Source organism: Hevea brasiliensis, chromosome 18 (assembly GCF_030052815.1).
Source record: "Hevea brasiliensis isolate MT/VB/25A 57/8 chromosome 18, ASM3005281v1, whole genome shotgun sequence".
Lineage (NCBI taxonomy): Eukaryota > Viridiplantae > Streptophyta > Magnoliopsida > Malpighiales > Euphorbiaceae > Hevea > Hevea brasiliensis.
In genome coordinates this window covers 11,088,511-11,113,616 of record NC_079510.1, presented here as the reverse complement: position 1 = coordinate 11,113,616, position 25,106 = coordinate 11,088,511, and the positions used below count along the sequence as shown (strand labels likewise).

The window sequence follows — 25,106 nt, the reverse complement described above, 5'->3', positions numbered from 1 at the left end:
TATTCATCTATTTGAAATTTCAATGATATTTTCAAATAAAAATCTCATCATTTCATGCATCATCTATATATTTCAATTTCGTATTCAAATCTATACAATTTCATTCATATCCATTTCCATACATTCCCATCCATGCTCATCTCATATATCAAAATTCTCATATTTCCATTAATTTACATAATTTATAAAATAATTACATAATCTCATAATTTACATAATGTATAAATTGATTACATATGAAATAGCCAAACTAATGTGAGCCCTATCTACATGCATTGCTGTGGAGGTGACAACCTTGAATACTTCAGACACTTCAGCAGATTAGAACTCCAAAATCTTTATTTAATATTTGTTGGGCTTTACCTTCAGTACCTGCACGAGGAAACAAATCCATTGCGCTAAGCATTGCTGCTTAGTGGTGCAATAATATAACAAGAAAATAATATACAAAATATGGATGGAAATAAAACCTAATTTGCGTAATCAAGAATTATTTTCATTTCATATGGAATTCCTAATATTAATTATCTTTTGTCATATTATATTGTTCTTTGGAATCATTTAAATTTACTGTAGTGATATACAAAATACAAAATATATTAGTATATTACATTTCTATTCATGTTATTTCAAAAGATGCAGTTATAATTATTTATTTAAATGATATCTATTTTGCTAATCTTTTTATCCTTTCACTCAACATTTCCTCGGTGTTTGGATCATTTCATAGTAAATAAAATTTTAAAACTAATTCTAGTTTCTTTCTTATTCATTCATTTAATTCACATTACTCTTAACAAATTTCACTGCCTAAGTAACCTATGACAGGCTGACTAAACTGGATAACGAGTCGTTGGCACTGGACACCGCGGTGCCTCAGGCTGTCATACCATGAGACACAGAACTTTAGCCACATATGCAGTCAGAATGGCTAAAAAGCCATGATAACACATAATCGGGCATAAAAGCCATGAGTGCGGGCATAAAGCCATGAATAAGAGCATAAAGCCATGAATACAGGTATAAAGCCTTTTCGCGGTACTACTAATACAATACCCTATTGGCATACCAATCTATCTAATCTGACACACGTGTCTAGGTGAGCACATAGTACCATTAAGTGTTCATAAGTTTTATTATTTCATTATAGGTTCTAATTATAATTTCTAGCATTTTAATCTTTCTCATAATAAAAATATAAATTTCCAAGTCTAATATTCACATAATATATACATTCGTTATGTTATCCTAATGATCACACATTATAACTTCTTCTTATTGCTAACACTCTTATTTTCACATATCATATTTGATATATTCATAAGACCCATAGTTCTCCTATAGTATTCTATCAAACAAATATATATATATATATATATATTATATGTTCTATAATATAATATTTAAATAAAAATTTTCAGTTACTGATAGATTTTATACTCCTTATCATTTTGAATTTACTAGAATTAACAACTACCATAATTGTCACTTATAATCATAATAACATCATGACCATATTAAGCCAATTCTTCATAATTAAAAAAAAAAAATCATTGCTACCAATTATATCCTGATCACATAACTTATATAACTATAATTTTAAAATATATTATCACCAAACTACTTTAATTTTTCCAACTCGTATTTACTTTCTAGTACAATCTATTACATATTCACTTTTTTTTTTACTATCATATTTATACTTGCCAAGATTCCACTTTCAAATTTTCTTTCCTTTTAACATCCTTCACAAATATATTATAAAGTCTAATCCTCTCAACTATGATTCTAAACTCATTCTATAATTAAAATAATTTAATAATTAACACACTTCTAATTCAATATAGATCTTCTAGCTCATAATATCACATTTCTAGAGAAAATTCTAGCTCTTTAACAACTATGATAGACTAAAATCCCAAAGCTCTATTTATCAACAAGTTCTAACTAATCTTTTACTTATGTCCTAGAAGTTACTATTCACTTGACCATTCACAATTTACCTACCACATCCTATATTAACAACTACAATGGTTCTTATAGTTTGTTTTTCTACTTCACATAATTTAGAGGTTACTATTCATTCCATTAGTCAACTAAAATGTTGACTTTTTCATAGACAATAGGTATATTAGTTCTAATATCACCAACATACTACATTTTGCAGTCCAAAGTTGTTGGCATTGGTTGCCAATTGCATTTCAAAGCTTATTTTTTGTTATTCAAAATTTTCAGATTTCATACCTTAAGTTTACTGTTCCTTTGGTCATTGTTACAGTAGAATTTTGACAAAACTTTCTTCATGAAAGTTGTTCCTTTATGTGTCTTCTTTAATTCTCTTTTTAAATCACTCAATTTGGAGTTTTGTAGCTCAAGTTATGGCCATTTTACCATAACTGGCCGAATTGACCTGTACCCAGAATTTCTGGACAATTTGGTCCTGCCAGTTTTGGTTTCCTAACTTAGACTAGCAATTTGAATTAGTTAGGTTCATAATTTGAGTTTGTGTTCTTCATGAAAGTTGTTCTAAATTGTCTAAGCTTTCTATTGATATAAAATTCAGGTCAATTGAATATTTCTACTTTGAGTTATGGCCAAATGAACAAACACTGTTCATTTAGTCACTCTTACCAGGTCCAGAATTGGTTACCCGGATTTGGCCAATTTTTAGGTCATCCTAAGTTTGTTTTCTGGGCAAGGTTTCTTCATCAAAGTTGTGCCATTATGTATCTAATTTCATGTCCAATTGGCCTTGCACCAATTGAACCTACACAACTCTAGTTATAGCTGTCCAAATCTGTTGGACTTACACCCAGTCCTGCAGGTTATAATAGGCAGCATACCTAACTTCAATTCCCATGGCACAAATCACTTCACTTCCTAATCACACATAGCCAAATGGTTACTAATTGACCATTAGAACTTCCTTTCGCCAATACATAACATAGCCAAATGGTCACTAACTGACCATTAGAACTTCCTTTCACCAATACATGAGCAATTCTCAAATTTGTGCCCCAAACCCTAACTCTAATTTCCAAAATCAACTCTCATGTAAATTCATACCAACCAAGGTTATCAATCATATATATATATCCTTATCTAAGCTTGTATTCAAGTTTTAATTCAACAAAACACATCAATTCCTCCTCTTATGGTTGCTGCCCAAATTTTACCTCTCACTTTTATACATGATTTCTTTCAATCTCTTAATCATTTGCTCATATTTAAGCTAACTTTCAAGGAATAAACAAGATTTAAAGGTTAATATGCACTAACCTCCATTGAAGAAATTCTCAAGCTTGCCAACTCCACTTTCTCCTCTCCCTTTTGCTTCAAATCTCTTAGGCAAGGTCTAGAATTAAGTTTTTGTTTTGGGGATTAGGTTTTTTATGGACATTTATCAAGGGAATTAAGCTTGAAAAATGAAGAAAATGGAGGAGAGAAAAACAAATTCCAGCCATGGAAGGAAAGAAATGAAGAAGCAGATTTTTGGGTGGTTTTTTATCCTCTTTTATGTGTTTTAAATATATTTGTTGAATGATGATTGGTGGGTAGACTTTAAATGACATCATCATAATGTAATAATTCCAATTTTCTTCATTTTTCTTTTTTTTTATTTTCTACTCATTTTCAATTAGCAATATTTATTCATATTTTAGATCATAATAATTATTTACTTAACTGGAAAAGTTGGCCAAAAATAATCTCTGAAGACGAAATGATCAAAATGCTCTCCGTTTGGCTTATTGAGCCAAAATCATCTGTATCGATCGAAAAAATTTTCTAAGCCTTTCTTGGCATTCTAATGTCACAGAAACCTCAATGACTCTTCTCTGGAGCCCCAAAAATTATTTCATGAATTTTTCCCTGGGTTTAGGGCTTCTAGCTGCAAGGACCGCAACCTCCTACTGGGTTACCCATCGCTAAGGCACTAGCTCATTTAACTTGGTTGTATTTCATTTCTAAAATTTTTTCTAAATTTTTCTTATTATTATTTGAGTTTTTTACGACTCCTCACTCTAGTCTAAATATTTTTCCAGACATTCTAGCTGTCCGAACCGACACCGGTCACTGAAACAGTAGAATGTACGGAATTGCTACAGTGAGGGTGTTACAGAAGAAGAATATCTTGAAAGAGGCGCACAGTAGCTTTCATGCTATGCACCTAGGAAGTACTAAGATGTACCAAGACCTGAAGATACATTATTAGTGGCCTAGAATGAAGAAAGAGATTGGTGATTTTGTAACTAAATGTTTGACATGCCAGCAGGTTAAGGCTAAGCATTAGGTTCCATCAGGATTGTTGCAACCTATATCCATACCAGAGTGGAAATGGGATCGCATCACCATGGATTTTGTGACTGGGCTGCCATTGACACAGAGGAAGCATGATACTATATGGGTGATTGTGGATAGATTGACTAAGTCAGCTCACTTCATACCAGTTAGAGCTGACTACTCACTGGAGAGATTAGCAAAGATTTACATAGATGAGATAGTCTGGCTACATGGAGTGCCCACATCGATCATATCTGATTGAGACCCGAGATTTACTTTGAGGTTTTGGAAGAGGCTATAGGAGTCTTTAGGCACTCAACTGCACTTCAGTATGGCTTTTCATCCACAGACAGATGGACAGTCAGAAAGGGTGATTCAGTTATTGGAGGATATGTTAAGAAGCTGCATCATTGATTTTGAAGGAAGTTGGGAGAAGTATCTTCCTTTAGTAGAGTTTGCATACAATAACAGCTACCAAGCCAGCATAAAAATGGCTCCATATGAAGCATTGTATGGGAGGAGATGCAAGACTCCCTTATGCTAGACAGAAATGGGTGAAGAAAAGGCAGTGGGCCCAGATTTAGCGAGACAGACTGAGAAAAAAGTGAAACTCATCAGAGACAATTTGAAAGTCACTTTAGACAGACAGAAGTCATATGTCGACTTGAGGAGAAAGGATATAGAGTATGAGGTTAGTGATAAGGTGTTTCTCAAGGTATCACCTTGGAAGAAAGTGCTGAGATTTGGTAAGAAGGGTAAGTTGAGCCCTAGGTTTATTGGTCCATATGATGTCATTGAGCGTGTGGGTCCAGTAGCCTACAAGCTAGCTTTACCACCTGAGCTGGACAAGATTCACAGTGTATTCCATGTGTCGATGCTCAGGAGATACAGATCAGATCCTCCACATGTCATTTCAGCAGAAGAGATAATTGTGCAACCTGATTTAACATACGAAGAAGAACCAATCAGAATCTTGGCACGGGAAGTGAAAGAACTCAGAAACAAGAGGATCCCACTAGTGAAAGTCTTGTGAAGACACCACAACACAAAAGAAGCGACATGAGAGAGCGAGGAGACGATGAGGCAGCAGTTCCCTCAACTCTTCACATCAGGTAAATTTCGAGGACGAAATTTCTATTAGAGGGGAAGAATTGTAATGCCCTCACCATAGATAGTCCGTACATTCTACGGTTCCGGTGACTAATGTCTGTTCGGACAATAAGAATATCTGGAACTACACTTAAACTACAGTGAGGAGACATAAATTGAAGGAATAAATGTTAAGAAAATATAGGAAAAATTTAAAGGAAATAAAATAAAAATTTAGAGAATTTATAAATTGATACAAAAATAATAAAAATGACCCGAAATGCATTATGAAGGGCATTTTGGTCATTTCACTCCCAAGGTGAATTTAACCTAAATGTCAAAATAAAATTTAGAGAATAAAATAATTAACACAAATTAAAATTTATGAATCTAATTAAGAAATGAGATGAGAAAGAAGAAGAAAAGAAAAGAAATGAAAAGAAAAAGGTTTATGAAAATTTAAAAAAAAAATTAAAGTACAAAAATATAAATATATAAGACACATAAGACAAATTAAAATTTATGAATGTAATTAGGAAATGAGACGAGAAAGAAGAAGAAAAAAAAAGAAATTAAATGAAAAAGGTTTATGAAAATTTTAAAAAAATTAAAGTACAAAAATATAAATATATAAGACATATAAGACAAATTAAAATATATGAATGTAATTAGGAAATGAGACGAGAAAGAAGAAGAAAAGAAAAGAAATGAAATGAAAAAGGTTTATGAAAATTTTAAAAAAAATTAAAGTATAAAAATATAAATATATAAGACACATAAGACAAAACCCACCAAACCCTTTCTTCTCCACCCTTTCTTCTCTCTCTCTCTTTCTCTCTTTGGCTAGCCGCTAGCTTCCCTTTCCCTCCATTGTTATTTCCCAAGCTTCTACCCATCAAAACCCATAGCTTCCTTCATTAAAAATCCTCCCCACACCCTAAGGAAGCTATAGATACCCATAAAAAGGAGAAAAGTTGAAGTTTAGGAAGCTTGAAGTAGGGTCACCACAAAGGTTAGTGCTTTAAACTTTTAATCTCTTCTTTAAGCATGAATATCATGTAAATCAAATGAAAATTTGCATGAAATTGAAAAGAAAATTTGAAGGAAAGAACCCTTGATTTTTGGTAGCCGTAGAACTTGAGGTTTGTTACTTTTAAGTGATGAAAAATGGTTCCATGAGAATGTGTGATGAGTTAAAATATTTGGGAGTTTGATTGTGTAGTGTTTGTGCAAATTTGAAACTTTGAAAACTAGGGTTTGTGTAAATGATTGAGAACCTTATGTAAATACTTGAAATTGACCTATTGAATTGAGATTGTTGCTTATGGAAGTGTATTGCATGCAAATTGAAGTAAGAAAGTTGGAGAAGATTGAGTGTTGGGAGTGTTTGATTTTCTGCAGGTTGGGACTTAATGAGTCCAGTCCTTTTATTAAACCATAACTAAAAATGTGTGACTCCAATTGGTATGAGGCTAATTAGAGGTGAAATTAGACTCAAAATAGCCTATTTTTCATGTAGACACTATACCCAAATTTTGTCAAAATCATGAACTAATTCTCTGCCCAAACCCGGATGACCAAACACTGAAACCTAGAAAAATGACCAAATAAACAGTACATGTTCATTTGGCCATAACTCTCTCTATACTGGTCCAAATGACCTAAAATTTGCATCAATGGAAATCTTAGACATAGGGCTACACTTTTCATGAAGACCACTTGACCCAGTTTTGCCTTTAACCAAGTCAAATTGTTAGCACAAGTTGGGTCACTAAAATTGCCAACCCAGAAAATTACTTGGTATGCTTGACCAGTTTCGGCAAAAATGCCATAACTTGGTCTCCAAAGTTGCAAAGTGAGTTAAACCAGTGCCAAAAGTTTTATAAGGCATAGCTCAACAATTTTTATGTTTTTACCAAGCTCCAAAACCCATTGCATCCTAGGGAAAATATTAGCCAAATTTAGGAATTGAAATATGAAAAATGTTAAGTTGAACTCATAATGCCATTTGATACCCATGTGTTCATTTGGCCATAACTACCACTAGGAAATTTCAATTGAGATGGTCCAATATGATCTGGAAACATGATACTTAGGGCTACAACATTGATTTAGACACCTTTGCAAAATTCTAAGTGTAAAGACCCTAAAAAGAGGGTCAAACATACTGCCCTAAAGTTTGACTATTGCCTTTATAGGATTAAGAGTCCAAGTCAATACATTGACCATAACTCACTATACCAAGCTTGAAAAATTATGAAATTGTACCTGAGAGTCCCTAAGACATAGGGGAACATAACTTGTGAAGGAATCTAAGTCTAAAAATGACTATAAAATGATTAAATGACTAGTCAAAGTTTATTGACCAAGAATTGTCAATTCTGGATAGCTTAGAGACAAAGGGACCAGTTATGGTATTTTGACCATAACTTGAGTTCTATAACCCCAAATTGAGTGATTCAAAGACTAAAATTCAAGTTTAAACATAGAGGAGCAATTTTTATGGAGGAAGTGTGATCAGATAGGCATCCTAACCTAGCCAAATTCCTAGATAAATTAATACATCAAAAATGAACCTAAAGAAAGGCTCATGGAAAAATGCTATACATGATAATTAAAAAAGTCATAAGGCTGATTAAATATTAAAAATGATATGAATATGTAAATTGGGACTAATGTCCTATTAATATGAAATTAATGGTACCACTGAACAGTACTAAAAAATAGTGACAGTGAATAGTACTAAAATAATTAAATATGTTAAATTGCCTATAATATACCTAGACTTACTTATTTAGTTTGGATAAATTGGTATACCAATTAGGGACTATAGTCAATTCTGGATAGCTTAGAGGCAAAGGGACCAATTATGGTATTTTGACCATAACTTGAGTTCTATAACCCCAAATTGAGTGATTCAAAGACTGAAATTCAAGTTTAAACATAGAGGAGCAATTGTTATGGAGGAAGTGTGATCAGATAGACATCCTAACCTAGCCAAATTCCTAGATAAATTAATACATCAAAAATAAACCTAAAGAAAGGCTGATGAAAAAATGCTATACATGATAATTAAAAAAGTCATAAGGCCGATTAAATATTAAAAATGATATGAATATGTAAATTGGGACTAATGTCCTATTAATATGAAATTAATGGTACTACTGAACAGTACTAAAAATTAGTGACAGTGAATAATACTAAAATAATTAAATATGTTAAATTGCCCATAGTATACTTAGACTTACTTATTTAGTTTGAATAAATTGGTATACCAATTAGAGACTATAGATAGCAGTACTGCCTACCGAGAAAATCATGAACTGACAATATATGTCTGGTATGATTGTTCTACAGGCTATATACCTACTCACTGGCCATTGTGCCTACTTTATTTCTGGCTTTACAAGCCTGACAGCGGGTCTCGTGCCCGACAGCTAGCCTCGTGCCTGACAGATGTATACAGGGTAGACATATGGTTGTCTAACCCGTGTACTCCCGTGTATCCAGCTCTTATAGTCTGTTATAGGTTTCTTGGGCATTGAAAATGATTAATTAAGATTGAATATACAATAAGTAAATAGAAAAGATCTGGATAAATTAAATTGTTCCCAAAGTGCAATAAAAATGTAAAAGACACAAAAATTATAAATTTGCCATTATTATTTAAATTGTTTAGTATTTGTTATTATAAATTACACACCACTAAGCATTATGCTTAGCGCACTGGTTTTTTCATCGCGTAGGTATTGGAGACCAGTCCGAGCAACTGTAGCAATAGCAGCCATAGTAGTGTTCTGACCACAGTTGACCAGATCTGCATACAGTTCAAAGTTTACCTCATCGGTCTTTTGTATTTTGGTAGGGCCCATGTATAGACTAGTATTTTGGTTCATTATGTCTAGACATGATGTAATTACTAGTTTATGATGTATTTCATTTTGGACTTGTAATTAAACTTTGAGATTGAATAAAAACTTGTAATTTATTATCTATGAATTTCCATATGAATGCAATAGATGATACTTCATTTTGAGATCTTATAAATAGTTGTGAATGATATGATAAATGAGAATATGATATGGAAATGTGTGAAATGACTATGAACATGTTAACAGGTGATTAGTGGAACCTGTTAGATGCTAATAAAACAGGGGAGGCTTTATCCGGTTCTCCACAGAAATAAGTTATAAAAAAAAAAAAAATTCTACACATGGATTACTACTTTTAAATGATATTAAAAGTTGACAATAGATATGATAAAACAAGATAGGGTGCTCCAGCACCGAATGTGGCACTTCTTGCTCGGTTATACAGTAAACGGTAAGAGGCGTCACAATCACCATCCTCTCTCTCTCTCTCACTCTCAATTTTGGCAAGGGTATATTATTGCCCATATTTGATTTATTTTATTTTATTTTTTATTTATTTTCTTAAAAAAAAGAGCAAATATTTTCCTGTTTAGCTAAGAAAGAGCTGGTAGCTTCCTTTTTTAGCTAAAAGAGTAGATATCTTTCTTATTCTCTCTCTGATATTTGGCCAACATGGAGATTAGCTGGCTATTTTGCATTTTTATTTTATTTTCTAAAATATCCTCTCTTGTTTTCTTCCTTTCTTTGGTATGATTTTTCCTTAAATGCCAAAGAAAGACCAGATTCACTCCTCTGTCATCCATGTTGGCTAAATATGGGCCTTGGGGCAAGGTCTTATGGGCCTTGCTCCAGTTGGCACTCCCTTGGCTTACTCTGGTTCAGTGCAGTTATAGGTTGGGTCCAACTTAAACAGAAGAGGTCCATGCCTTTGCTTACAAACCTACTGCTCTTTCTAATATATTTATTATTTTATTTTTATTTTTCTTGTACAACCTATTTGATTTTTATTTTAATATGTAGAATATCTCATAAACATTTCTCTAGTACCTTCAACATTCTTGAAGTTATTTCAAGCTTTCATCATTGGGCTCCTTACTGCCTCTGATGTGTATAGAATCTGTAGGGATCAAAAAATAGGGGCTTAAACTAGTCTCACGAATCCAAAATCCCATGGAGTATATTACGGCTCTAACAAGTCTAATCTTATTCTTTGATCAGTTATAGCTTTGAGGTTTTAGTAATTGATGTTGTTTTCCTCTTCTGCGAGTATAGGATGATGGATCTGGGAATTGCATTTGCAACATAACAATGGAAAACTTTGTGTAGGCTAGTTAACTGCTACTTAAATCGGTAATGAAAATTGGACTATGAATAAATAAGATTGATTCAGATAACCACGTACATACTTGATGGCCTTTACATAAACTTTGATGTCGATCCCTATTAGGATTAAGAGATTGTGTCTGGTTGGAAATTTAAGTCCACAGTGCTTAGGAGTCCCATGAGTGTTAGGATTGTGACCACGGCGACTATCTTAAGATCGTTGTTCTTTTATAAGTGATTCAAGTATCCAGAGATTTGTTGGGCGAGCATCACTTATCAAAGTGTCTTAAGGTGAATGTTCAAGCAACACATGGTAGCTTGGACCCAAATTCGAGCATCACTGCCCGTTACTCGATCACTAGGTATTATCTCGATGTTGTTTGGTATTACCCATTTTTTTATCTCCAAGAATCGAATGAAATTGATTAGAACAATTTTTCTAGAAATTAAAACCGAATCGAACTAAATTTCTAAAACAAGTTGGTTTCGTCGATTTTTTCGGCTAAAACCAAATTATGCTCACCCCCTAATAGTGATGGAGTGCAGTTGAGACAGTTGAGATGCAGTTAACTAGTACAACACGGAATCTTAAGACTTGAGTACCAAATACCAATTCAACTATAAATTGAGCACTAGGTGCAACACTGAGGCCCTTAACCAATCCAATTGACAACAGAGATAATGTAATACTTAGTTCCACAATCCTTTAATCAATATTCAATCTTAGTTTAAGTTAGCTATCAACGTCAGTTTAATTTGCATTTCAAAAAAAGACGTCAGTTAAATTTCAATTCAATTTATTATCCATATTTAATTTCAGTTAATTATTTTTAATTTCAAGTTCAATATATGCTTTCAGTTCAATCAATCAATCAATTTCATTCCAAGTGCAATCAATCATTCAATTTACGTTTTTTTTTTCTGCAATTGACCTCTCATTTTATTTTCTGCACGTATTTTACTTTTCAAATGCAATCTCCTACATTTTCAATAATAAACGTTTATTTTCCGATCGCATTCTTTGCTTTTCCTACACAAGTACTCTTTTAAATTTTCAGCAATTAACATATCCTAATAAAGTCAAGGAATCTAAGAGAAAATTAAGTCATTTATTTCCCGTTTTACAATTATTCATATTAGAAGTCAGATTGATGTACTCACTACACAATGGAGTTCTTTGCGCTCCTGACACACCCACAATCCAACACATGAGAAAAAAAGCCATGCAAATAGAGTAAAATTCATCTACCGCATAAACAGATATATAAGAAAATAATATCAAAAGATTTATCATTTTTTTAAATATTAATGCAAAATTAATTTCAAATAAAACTGAATAGTGAAAAAAAAAATATATATATATATATATATATATATATATATATATATATATTCATACAACCAATCTCAACTAATTTGGGATTAAGACTTTATTTTTGATAACCATGCATATGTAAATGGCAGGGCATCCCCAAACAGCTGGAGATGGTAATCATTGACTTCCTGGCGCCGAATTCTTAGCAAGGCAACGACAGATATACATCTGGGCGTTTATATCATTGTTTCTTTTTCAATTGTCTATAAGTAACACATTTATGAGCGCTAATCTGGTGTTAACATCTAGATATCCATTTAATTCTGATCAATCTTCTAACTGGGAGATGATGCTCACAAATACTTGGTAGCCTTGGCACATATCGGAAAGTAGGCAATACTCATTCTTGGCATGATATGTGGCCATTAAACCTGTAGAAGCACACAAAAGACACCAAAACAAAAATCATAATGATAAAAATAAGATCTGAAGAAACCATTGACAGATCCTAATACCTGAACTAGTGAAACAACTCTACATGGGGAAACTGATCAAGAAATTGCAAGTTTTAATGGTAGACATGCATTTCAACCAGCAATACACCCTGGCCAAACATTTCCCCAAGTCCATATTTTACCACTATAGATTCTACACACTGAACAATGGATTGTCAGCAAGCCTATTACATTAAAGCTAGGCAAGTATCAACTCACAAGCAGTTTGAAAGTTTTGGTGAGATGGAAAGGGAAATGATAGTTTTTAATCCAGGGAAAAGGAAATAAAAGATTAAATAATTTTCATGTTTGGAAGTTTCAAAGGACAGGAAATTGTTTTAATTATCAAGGGTAAAATAGTCTTATCAAAAAATAAAGTAAATTACTATTTAAACCCTGTATTTTAACAAAACTAATTATTTGATCCCTATATTTTGAAAAAATACTATTTAATCCTTGCATTTTGCTCTTATTAAACTGTTTAGTCCCTCCGTTCCATTAATCAATGCTAATCAAACTATTATTTAATTCCTCTATTTGAATGAAACAAATTAGTTAGTCTTTGTATTTTGAAAAACATATTAGTTAGTCCCTATAATTTCATTTCGTTAACTATTTAGTCCCACAATTATTTTTTACACCTAAATTATACCAATCCTCTCTCCCTTATTTCTCTTACTATCCCTATATTTCGTATTTTCATCTTTTTGATCAAAATGACAAGCATAGCAAAATTTTCATTTTTATCCAAGAACATGATTTTCAAAATATTGTATTTTTCAAAATATAGAGACCAATTAATTAGTTTTACTAAAATAAAGGACCAAATAGTAGCATTTTTCAAAATATAGGGATCGATTAATTAGTGTTTTTAAAATAGAAGAACTAAATATTAGTTTGACTAGCATTGAATAATGGAAAATTTGATGATGGGACTAAATAATTTAATATAAGCAAAATACTGAGACTAAATAGTATATTTTTTAAAATACATGAACCAAGAAATTAGTTTCGTCAAAATACAGAGACTAAATAGTAATTTTCCTTGAAAAATATATTTAACATTGAAGGGGGGATAATTATTATCCCTTCAATTTTGATTGGAAAGCAAAGTGGGATTTGAAGGAATAACTAATCATTTCTTGTCCTACCCTTTATGGCCTTATTAAACTCCCAAACAATGAATCTCTCTTATCCATTTGCCTTTCCATTTCTAATCCGTTTCGATCCTGTTATGATAAGGAAAATAAGGTGTGTTGAAAATAAGTAGAAGGTCTTTGGGATTGAAATTGTAATAAAAGAATAGTATGGAAGTCAGTAGAGTCGGCTGAGAATTAGTTAGAACTGTTACTACTTAACTGAAATCAGTGTAGAAGCCGTATAAATACAACTATCTGAGAGTGCTGGATCTGTAATCAATCTCAAGAATCTAATAGAAATCTTTTGTCTTTCTACTATATTTCTCTCTAATTTCTGCTTCTATTCCTCCCTATTTCTCTCGATTTCTATTTCCTTTTCCTTCTTTGAATCAGGAACTGCCTGTTAGGGATTAAGAACCCTAACAATTGGTATCAGAGGTCCTTTGATCAGTGGACAACAACTGGAATTGCTCCCTCTATGGTTAGTGGTAGTCTCCCGAGTACCAGAGTTCTTGCTATTCTTATCTTTCTCCCTTCTTTCCTTTCCTTTCCTCTCTTATTCTCTCTATTCGGACTCCGTTTCTTTTCTTCTTTTTCTCTTCCTAATTCTTCTCAATTTCTTCTCAATCTCTTCTGCTCTAGCTTCTTCCTTCTTTCCCTGAAATTTCTTCCCTTTCTTTCTGTTCTTCTTCTTGGTAGAACTCTATCCTTGAAATTCTTCTCTCCAAATACCTCTCTTCCCTTTTTTTCTTTCTTTTTATCTTTCTTCAATTCTAGAAACCCCTCTTCTTTCCCCAAATTCCTGCTTCCCTTCTTGATATTCTTCCATTATTTTATTGAAATTGTTCTCTATTCTTGATCTTTCTTCAATCTTTTATTTCCTTCTGTGCTTTCTCTTTCTTGCGACTCATTCTCTTCCATTTCTTCCTTCAATTTCTTTGGTTTCTGAGAAGACACCAAGAGAAGAGCATGGAACTAGAAAAGATTATTTTGGGTATGCTTGAAATCATTGAAAGATGGGAAAAGAAAAGGGAAGATTCTGAAAAGTCAATTCAAGAACTAACAAAATTCCAGGTTTTTGAGCCAGAATTAAATGTTCAAATCCAAGAACCTGAGAATTCTTAGAATAATAGCAGTGAAAGGGGATTGCTGAATCAAAAGGAGACACAAAGGGTTTTAATGTTAAGGAGGAGACCAACCTTCCTGATGATGCAACATCTCCTCATGGTGATGGAGAAGAAGAAGAGGCTGATATTGTTGGTTATGGCGAAGAGGAAGAGATTGACATTGTTGGTGACGGAGAAGAGGAAGAGGTTGACATTATTGGCGATATTATTGAGATGGACTAGAATTTTATCACTGATATATCTAGTATGGGTGAGGATTCTGAGGAGGAGAATGATGAAGATGGTGATGATGGGCAACTAGAGCTTGCAATGGGGAAAATTGGAGCTGAATCTAAAGTGATTGCACAACTTATTCCCAAAATTGAATTTTTCATTGCAGAAATTCTTGTTGCAGAATCCAAAATCCATGGAGCTGAGATTTCTTGGAGTTATGGAGGTAAATTGGACAAGACTGAGAATAGTGAGGCTAAGGAGGATACTGTCTCCCTTGATGGCAAGCTAATTTTTCTTGAAGGGGAAGATAGGAAGTTGACTCAAGAAGAGGAGCAAAAATTCCAAATTCCTGAGGGTTTTAAAGAAAATGAAAAGAATTCTCAATATATGGAAGAACATCTTAATCAAAAGCAAAAAGCCTTGCAACATTTCTTCAGCTAAAATGGAAAGATGGTGGATTCTATTCCAATTATTTCTTAACTTCAATGGAGGATGAATGGGAAATAACAAGAAGGCAGAGAAAGAAATTCATTCCCTATGGTGCAGAAGAAAGAAAAAAAAATATCCTTTTTTTTTTGCCATTTGATGATCATTTTCTAGATATGGATTTTCATTATCCATTCTTGAGGAAAAGAATGATTTCAAGAAGTAGGGAATGATATGATAAGGAGAATAAAGGGTGTTGAAAAGAAACAGAAGGTTTTTTAGGGTTGAAATTGTAAAAAAGTAATAATATGAAAGTCAGTAGAGTCAGCTAGAAATTAGTTAATGAGTAGCGATAACAGTTACTAGTTAACTGAAATCAGTGTAGAAGCTGTATAAATACAACTACCTAAAATTTTATTCTATCTATAACAGCGTTACTAAGGCGAGAGGTGACACTAAGGCAACAGGGTATCCTATGGCCTTAGGCAAGTGAGAAGCGAGGTGAGGGCTATATATATATATATATATATATATATATATATATATATAGACACTTTTAACATAGAAATATCATACTTATAATTAGTTTAATAAATAAAAAAACATATTGAAAAGAAAAAAAAAAACATTATTTGCACTATATGTAATATAAGAAAAATAGAAAGCAAAAACTAATAAAGTTATAGAAAGGAAATGAAATTTAAAGATAAATTAATTAACTCCACTTTATTAGGGTTTAGAGAGAAATAGGAGAGAAGAGAGGAGCATAGAAGAGAAGAGGAGAGAAAGCCTAAAAAAATTTAAAAAAAAAAAAAAAAGTTATTTTGAAGGAGGCACGTAGCCCAGCGCCTTTAATAACACTGATCCATAATCAATCAATGTCAAGAATCTAATAGAAATCTTCTGTCTTTCCACTGCATTTCTCTCTCATTTCTGCTTCTATTCCTCCCATTTTCCACTCTTGCTATTTCTTCTTCCTCCTCAGAATCAGTAACTGCTTGTTAGGGATCAAGAACCCCAACAGATCCCCCCATCCAAATAAAGCATTACAGTTTGTGGATAACTAAATAAACCGGTGAAACAAATAGACATAACGGCATATAATGACATGCCTTAAGTACAAGCCACTACATGTGCATTCTCTCAACATGGATTGCCAACTCCATGGGGCATGGACTCCTTAATTTTTTTTTTTTCCTTTGAGGGTCAATTTTACATTTCTATATTTTAAAGGATTCAACAATTATCATAGACTATATTGCTTAGGCATCAGCTTTTTGTGTTAAAACAATGACACCACTACCAACATCAATATGTCGGAATGTCCAAGTGTTATCTATAACATGAATGCATTTCGAACTGCAGGAACTAGAAGGAACTTACTACTGAGAACGCCAGGTATGGGTAGGGATGGCGTTCCAATACAGCTTTGTCTTAAAGTTAGGTGCATGACCTTTCTCTAAACATCTACGCTCGAAGATTAGTTAATTTGCCAAAAGCAGTGCATGTACAACACAGATTTTTGGCAACTTGAGATTTTCTAGTTTTGACCATTAGCTCATATATTGGAATTAGGTATGGCATTTTATTTCTGCATATGCATGTTATGCAATCAAAAACAAAGTTAAAATGCAAAAAGCAAACCCTTGGCACAGCTGATTTTCAGCTCAGTGCAGAAGAGAGTCAAGGAACATTATTAATGTCTGTAATCATATTTCCAATTAAATCCCACAAGTCCTTACAACAGTGCACCATTAAACCTTTTTTACCAAACCTGGTCATTAAGAGGTTAGACTAGGACCCTTTATACATTGGCTCAAGTCCCCATATGGCCAAGACTACTTGTTTTGCCTAAGCCAGTCCCAATTGCATATAAATATTTTCAAAAAATACATGTAATTTTTAGCAAAGCAGACCAGGCAGAGTTGGGGCTTAAGGAATTTTGAATCTCAAAACAGACCCAATTTTAAAGTGGGCCTTGATCAGGCTGGGCCCCAACTCAAGCCAATGGATAAAATTTATTGTCAAAGTCAGGCAATTTAGAAACTGATCATGTTGAGTTAGCACCAAGCCAGTGAACAGGTCTACTTTCAACTAGCTTAAATGCAGAAACTGCCCTTATAAGGCCAATCTTGTGATTGCATGGATCACTCACACCACGGCCACTACTAAGCTTGTAATCATATTTTTACTTAGTAATTTTCTTGGCTTATTCTACACTCTGAATGCAAAATCTTGAATATCTGTACACACAAAAGTTGGGGGTTATTCTCCCAATGTTCCACTCGATAACTCATGGATACAAAGTGTAGTATTTGCATCTGCTACTTAACGTAGGGTAAGGACTCTTGGTGACAAGACCCCCAAGACCCAAAATCAAGTTAAAGTTTTCCTTGCAAGCTAAAAGAATTGTCTTCACCTTTAGTTTCTTACCATATAATATTGTTTGTAAGGATAAAAGGTTTCACAAAATAATTTTCAAATGTTTCTTTTAAATGTTCTGAATAAACATAGTCATTCAAGATCGATTTTCAATCTCCACCCACAAGTTCTAAAAGCAATAAAAAGCAAGAAGAATGAAACATATAAACAAAAAATTAAAAAAAAAAAAAAAAGTGTGAAACCATGGACTGGTGCATCTTCACTGATTATAACACAGTATGTTCCAAAAGAGAAATAAGCAAGAAGAAAAAAAGGTGTGAAACCAGGGACTGGTGCATCTGGACTGATTATAATGTCTACCACTGTAAGTATGTCTACAAGCCTACCAATCCTACGAAATTGTTTTCATGGAGAGAGAATCTATTTAGACATTAGGTTGTTTTGCTTGAAATCCTATGATAATATTTAAAAATGATAAAACATTAAAAAAGGTAGCAATTATATCATACCGTAGCCAGCAGTTTGAACATCAAAACCTTCATCCTACAAAACCCAAACGAAACATTAACACAAAGGATTTGAATATATGTTCAAGTGTGTGCGCACACACATAAAGATAAATATATTATAGTAACGAAGAAGAAGACGATGATGAAAAAGAAAAACTATAAGAGGTAAAAATAAGAAAGGAGTTATTTCTCACTTGCAACTCTCGAATCAGTGGCAAACTGCCAGTGATTGAATAGGGTTTTACATGCCCAACTACTTTTTCAGTAGCCTTACACAATACATGAAAGCCACAAGAATCCAGATCACATGCAACTCCAGACATCGCCTCATCAAAGGTCAAAGTAAGGCTATAAACAAAGAACAAATGAACCCTTATATAACCACTTTAAGAAAGAGAGTGAAATTTAGATCAGCAACTAAACATAATTTCTTTAATATAGATTATTATGTTTACATGGAATCAAGAAAAGATGGTAATTGTGTATTATTTGTGTTTCTCGAACAAGGGTGTTCTAAGGTGAGAGAGCAACAAAGAAAGCATACCTCCCTCTTAGGTTTTCTTCAGGTAGGATATACTTAGAAACTAGACCTCTTGTATCTAGCTTCTCTATGTTCTCATTTATGTCATCCACATATTCTTGTATCTTTTTTTTCACATCTGTGACACTGCATTATATCAAAATATTGAAAATGAGAAGCTGATACCTAGCGCATTGCTTGGAAACAAATGGAAGAAAATAAATCCAGATCATAATTTCAAGACATCATTTCAATAACGGCTGAGATTCTGTGATTCACAGAAGGCAGGTGCTTACTTGTAGAAGGGAGTTAACCTGCACATGGGAGAAAACAATGGTGAGACTCATGTTTATATCAGTCTCATATACACACATCTTGACAAGATTAAGACCTGACATCTCCTGAAACTGTACACTCAGCAGGAATTTGATTGATCCCACCACCAGGATCTACAACAAGGAAGATGGACTTCAGAAATAAAGCATTTTCTTTCACATTAACATATTAATTATAGAAATGAAACATACAACTCCACTGAGTTGGTTTCATTGTTGATGGCGTTGCGAATCCATAGGCTTGTTCTTTCAAATGAGGGGGGAAGTCCTTATAAAATCGTGATTGTATCACTTTAAGTGCTTCCATGGCTAGCTCCAGAGGATTTATGGCCTGCAAATAATCCATACCAACTCTTAAATCACTATAAACAGGACATTTAATATAATATTTTAAGTTTCAATAAAGAATTCATCAGCAAAGGTATGATAGAAAATGTACCCCGGGTGCTAATAACAATTCTAATTTAGAATTGGGGGTCTTTAAATTAAAATGATAAAGTGGTACCAATGAATCCTAGGAGTCTACCAAAGCACAATTGGAGAAAGAGAGAGTACTTTGAATGTCGTTATATATCAACTACATAAATGTATGTATGAAAAAAAAAAAAAAAAAAAAAAACTCTACATGGATAGAAGGGGAAATAGGAGAAGAGAAGAGAATGAAGGGGAATTTCATTCTCACCATGCTGGTGAACAAATTTTTTTAGAGGAAAGAGAATGAGGCGTAATTTTCCCCATAATGCCCCTATATAATTTGAAATTAGTTGCACCAATTTTGGGTGTAAAAAATTTTACCTTTAAAAAATTTTACCTTCTAAGAAGGTGAAAATCACAAATAAAAAATCCATATCTCCCACTCATCCAAAAAAATTAAAGTGAAAATACTTATCCTCTTTCCCAATTCTCATCTCATTTTTAGAATGTTATGCAAATTACAAGAGAACTCCTTATTCTCCCCTTTCTTTCATTTCCTTCCCTTCCCTTTGAAAACCTCCTCTTCCCATTCTCCACCTTTTAACCATGAATAATGTAAAGATATAAGTTGCTTTTTCCTTTTTAAACTAATAATGCAAAATGTTTGACAAGTAAGATTTATTGGCTATGCACATGTACGGAAAGGAATATGCTGAGAATATAAAGTAAACATTTATTGTATGGCTGAATGACCCAAAAAGCCACAACCTTTTTGCAATTATCAATTTTACCATACAATTTAATTTATCATTTCCATTCCCTAGTTTAAGGATTGGTTTTAATTTTAGCAATTTAATTCAGTTATTAAAAAAAAAAAGAATAAACTTTATGCTAATCACCATTTTTGCCAATCATTTTCATGAATTATCAATTTTAGCCAATCCTTTTAATTTCAGAAACTTATTAAGATGATAGAAAAGTTGTTTTTACCATAAAAACTTGTATGAACTTCATAAAATCAATTTTAATATAAGTGGAACATGCATACTTTAGTTATTTATGGAGTTCCCATTAGTGGTTTTTTTTTTTTTTTTTTTGGTGGAAAAACCTTGTTAGGGTTTTGGATCCCTAACAAGAGAAATTAGGAGAATAGAAGAAAGAAGAAGTAACTGAGAGAGAAGAAGTAAGAAAGAGGATCGGAAGAGAGAAGAATTAGGGAGAAAATTAGAGAGGAGAAGAAAAATATTATTTCTGAGATTTCAGTTGTGCTGTTACAAGATAACTCCCCTGTTTTATACACTTCAGCAGTTGTAACTGCTTATCTAATTAATTCCAGCTGTTTGTTGACTTCTATAACTGCCAACAGTTACTCTCCTTCAGTTACAGCAGTCTTTCCCTCCTTTTTATTCCTAAACTTCCTCCTATAATACCTAACAAACCTCTATATTATGTTAATATATCTGTAAAATTAAAAAGATTGGCTAAAATTGATAATACCTTCATTTTTTTATCATTTAGTATCAATTACAATTGAATTGCTAAAATTAAAACCAAACTCCAGAGGTGATAGAATTGATAAAAATAGAAGTTTTGAGCTTTGACTAAAATTTATAATTTGTGCAAGGGTTGTGGTTTTTTTAGGTCATTCATCCTTATTATATTAATGTATTATATTTCTCCAGAAAATATTAGACTCAGTTAGCCATATAAGATTACATTTCCTCCATTTTCCTATCATTCCTCACATTCTACATTTTAAGCGTGGATTTCAAGTCTTTGATAGTCTAATAAAATAGAATATGGTAATCATTGGTGTGTTCAGCAAACAAGATGGTAGCAACTAAGAGCAATCATATTTTTCTTTTTATTTATGAGTTGAGTGTGGTTTTAGCTATTTTTTATATAAAATTTCATTTTTTGTGGCTAAAAATACTATTCCAAAGCTTTTGTGTATTCTTGGTTATTTGTGTGATAGAGTATTAACTTTCAACTGTAGGAATCAATTTCTAGTCTCAGCTTCATAATAATTACACGCTATGAAGGAAATAGAATGTATAAAAAGTAATCCCAAATTTATCCAAAGGCCTTGCAAATAGTTGTTACAGAATGTGAAACTAGCCAAGGAATGATTTCCAAATTCCATGGCCTATTTAAGAAATCTTGATTGAAATCTATGGAATTGTCCCTCTGAACCCTAACGATAGATCCTATGTTGATTGGCTTAAAGTGTCAAATAATGCATTCCATAAGAGACTGTGTCAATTCCATTTGATGGCATTTCTCTGTTACTTAAGAAAATGGGAAATCAAACATGAAAGAAGTGTTACTTTTGCTATTTGAAATCAAGACAATAATGTACCATAGTAGAAAAGTTAAGGGTTTGTTTACTTTGAGAAAAATGGAAGGCATTTTCCTTCTTCATTTTTCATCTCCTTTTCCAATTTACCTTCCCATGAAAATTCCAAAAGGACTTATCCGTACTACCAAGCCTGACCATGAATTTAATCATAAAAAAAATAATAAATAAATAAATGGGTATGCATTTAGTCATAGGCTTAAATGTGTACTACCAAGCCTGTCCATGAATTAGCAAAACGATGCCTGTAATAGTTTAAAACAATAAGAAATTTCTTTCAGTTTTAATTATTCTCATTAATTGGAAAACTAAAAACTGAAAGTGCTTCCCACCTATATATGTTTTGATTTACTGTATATTATTGAACTGAAAAGCAGAACCAGCAACCTAGCCTTTTAAGATTTTCAAGTTTCATATTTTGCAGTTGAAATGTGATAATAATTTCTTCCAGGGGGGACACATACAAAATCAAAAGCATAAACAAGAAATCCTAGAAATAGATGTTGTAATGATACCTTGTGTGATAATCCACTGTGAAAGAGTTTCCCTGTCACATGAAGTTTCCAAGGTATCATACCACCAGTACCAATGCAAGGTTGTTTGTCTGCTGTGTCAATCCAGAATCTACAAACACAAAAACACATTGATTAAAATATATTTCAAATCTATGTAGGTGCAAGGAAGAAAAGTGAGTGAAGGATGGGGTGAAGAGTCTAAATTATTTAAGATCCATGATTCTAAAGGATACTTCATGTATGATAATCCTCCTTTTCACCTACAACAAGGAATAATATGAAATGCTTACAGAGGACCTCCTTTTAGCTTATTAAGCAGCCCATCTTTCACAAGTGCATCCACACCAACTCCTGTAATGGCAGAATTCTCTTCATTAGCTATGAAGACTGCAACAACTGTTGATTTCAGTTTTGGCTTTGTCTCTGCCAACCTCTTCATGAGTTCAGTTACAAGGGCAACATGTCCCAAACAATCAGTTGTTCCACGGCCACAAAGTTTATCCCCATTGATAAGTAATGAGAATGGATCAAACTCCTGCAAATGTTGCCCGTATAACATGGATAACTATCATCATATCACAATTACAAAAAAATAAATGAGAATATAAACTCCCAATCAGTGATATAATATATTCAACCTCGATATCAATTAACAAAACCAATCAGCAAAACCCAAGAAAACCAAACTATACATAATATAATTGCCAGAAGTATAAATCTTAGAAAATTGATCAGCAGAAACCCAGTTCAAAGCTTGCTGCCAAGAAATTTCAAATGCTAAACCCAAATTCTAATGAAGTCAAAACCAGGAAGTTTGAAGGAGGGAAAAAAATGAACCACCAAATTCTAAACCATAATCTCAATTCAACAAGCAAATAAAACTTGATTATAAAAAACTCAAAAGCCAACAACCCAAACAAAATTTGATTATAAATAACTAAAAATGAATAAGGCTTCGACTGATAAAGCAAAAGAGGAAAGAAGCAAACCCAGTCATTAGGATTAGCGGTGACAACATCCATATGCATTCCAACGAAAGACAAGATCTTCCCAGGTTCAGTGCCTGGGTACTCCACAATAAGATTGCCTCGGCCAGGGAAATAACTGACATGATTCACAATCAAGGGACCTCCTCCTGTGGTGGTGCTCAAAGGAAGGAGGGAATCCTGCACATGCTTCACCACCCTGTCTTCCTCTGGGATCAGATCTGGTGGGTTGTTTTGAACATGTTTAGACTCTCCGATGAGCTTTCCCAGAAGGGAAACAAAGGACTCCTTGTTCAGTTCTCCAAGGGTTTCTTCAACACCAGCCATTAAGAGAGTGCAAGTTATCCAAGATGCTACTTGGTTCTCAGATCACAGACCAGCAAGGAAGAGAAAAACATACCCCTATATGTAATATAGGCAAATTCAGTGGTTTGCTTTGAGAAAGCATTTGCAAAATTACTCAAAAATCCTAAATATTTTCATAATTAACACTTATTTTAGTATCTTTCGTAGCGCATATTAGTTTAATATTGTTATTCGAATTCCTCAAAAATCAATTAGAATTAATTCTTACATTTGCATCCATTTTAAATTCAAAAACTATTATTTCCCCTCTAAAAAAATTCAATCTGTATTTAAATTCTATTTAATTAAAAATTTTATTATAATTTAAAATATTTTTTTATAATTATAAAATTAGATATAAAATAAATAACAAACAAAAATAAATTAATCAATATTAGAACACTATATTATAGTATAAAAAAAAATTTGATTTGTATTTTTTAATAAAAATTATTAATTCCTTTCCTATTAAGTTTATATATAGTCCTTATTTAGTTCAACTCCAAATTTCAACTCATATGGATTTGAGTTTTACTTATAATTATAAAATTAAAATTTTAATTGTAAAACTTCTATAAAAAAAAAGCTCAAATTATAAAAAATAAATAGATATTATATTCCAATGCAAGAGAATATGCAATAGTGAGGACAACTTCAGTAGCTAAAACAATTATGGTTTGGTTTTTTGGTAAATTTGAAATTGTATCTTAAAAGACTAAAAGTTTGTTTCTAATATTGACTTTCATTAGCAAAATGTAGGAGTCTGCTTGATTTAGTTTCATCAATGTAATTGCAATAAAGTTTTTACTCCGCCCTTATTCAGTTAATTTTGATTTATTGTTTCAGATATTATCTGCATGGGTTAAATACAATGTAGAGGAGGAGGTCGCTTCAACAAGGCCTGGTATTCGCTTTTTCCTGCTTTATGCAAGTTCAAATAATTTTTCTGTTTCTTGTCAGTTGTTAATTTTCATCTCGAGTATTAATTATCAGATTCGCTGAGATTATATGCAGAGTTATGTTTGCATATCATAATTATTCACAGTCCATAACATAGCTGAGGACCTTCACAAAAATGTTTTCTGCGTTTTTTTTTAAATTAACTATTTTATTTATGAATTTTCTGGAGATATAGAAAAAAGAAAACAAGTATTATTATATCTCATAGTGCATCGTGTTCATTTTAAATTCTTTAAATCCTACAGACTTTTAGAATGTCCTAAGTTTTTTATTATTTTTAAGGGTCCAAATAATTTTGATATAATTCTAATTTGGTTATTAGTAAAATATTAATATTAAATAAAAATAAGTCTAATTCAATACGGTTCTTTAATTGGATTCAAGACTCCCCAAGAACGCTACACACCCCTATAATTTATCTTAAGAGACCCCAACCACATTAGCAAGCAACAGAGGGAAAAGATCCTGAGGAGAAGAACCGAGAATATGCAAAATTGTCTGAGGG

The 25,106-nt window shown here is 32.6% G+C and overlaps 1 protein-coding gene across 2 annotated transcripts; it reads right to left on the bottom strand.

Annotated features, from left to right (window-relative positions):
* Window positions 1-11,972: 11,972 nt before the first annotated feature.
* LOC110664548 (acetylornithine deacetylase) lies at window positions 11,973-23,765 on the bottom strand. Of its 2 annotated transcripts, XM_058140373.1 has the most exons (10): window positions 23,300-23,761; window positions 22,601-22,845; window positions 22,311-22,419; window positions 19,218-19,356; window positions 19,082-19,139; window positions 18,987-19,004; window positions 18,715-18,837; window positions 18,365-18,518; window positions 18,171-18,204; window positions 11,973-12,311 (listed from the first exon to the last, which is right to left on the bottom strand). In XM_058140373.1, exons 1-10 carry the CDS (start codon window positions 23,621-23,623, stop codon window positions 12,208-12,210), a joined length of 1,308 nt encoding a protein of 435 aa, XP_057996356.1. In that variant the 5' UTR covers window positions 23,624-23,761; the 3' UTR covers window positions 11,973-12,207. The 2 variants fall into 2 exon arrangements, with proteins under 2 accessions (XP_057996356.1, XP_057996357.1); XM_058140374.1 differs by lacking the exon at window positions 18,365-18,518 and having other exon boundaries at window positions 12,080-12,311; window positions 23,300-23,765.
* Between the last annotated feature and the right edge of the window lie 1,341 nt (window positions 23,766-25,106).

Coding starts and splice junctions, on each gene's coding strand:
- LOC110664548 (XM_058140373.1), bottom strand. CDS start 23,623: ATGGCTGGTGTTGAAGAAACCCTTGGAGAACTGAACAAGGAGTCCTTT. Junction 19,357..22,310: donor ACAGTGGATTATCACACAAG/GTATCATTACAA, acceptor GATTATTTGCAG/GCCATAAATCCTCTGGAGCT. Junction 12,312..18,170: donor TGTTCAAACTGCTGGCTACG/GTATGATATAAT, acceptor GTGCTTCTACAG/GTTTAATGGCCACATATCAT.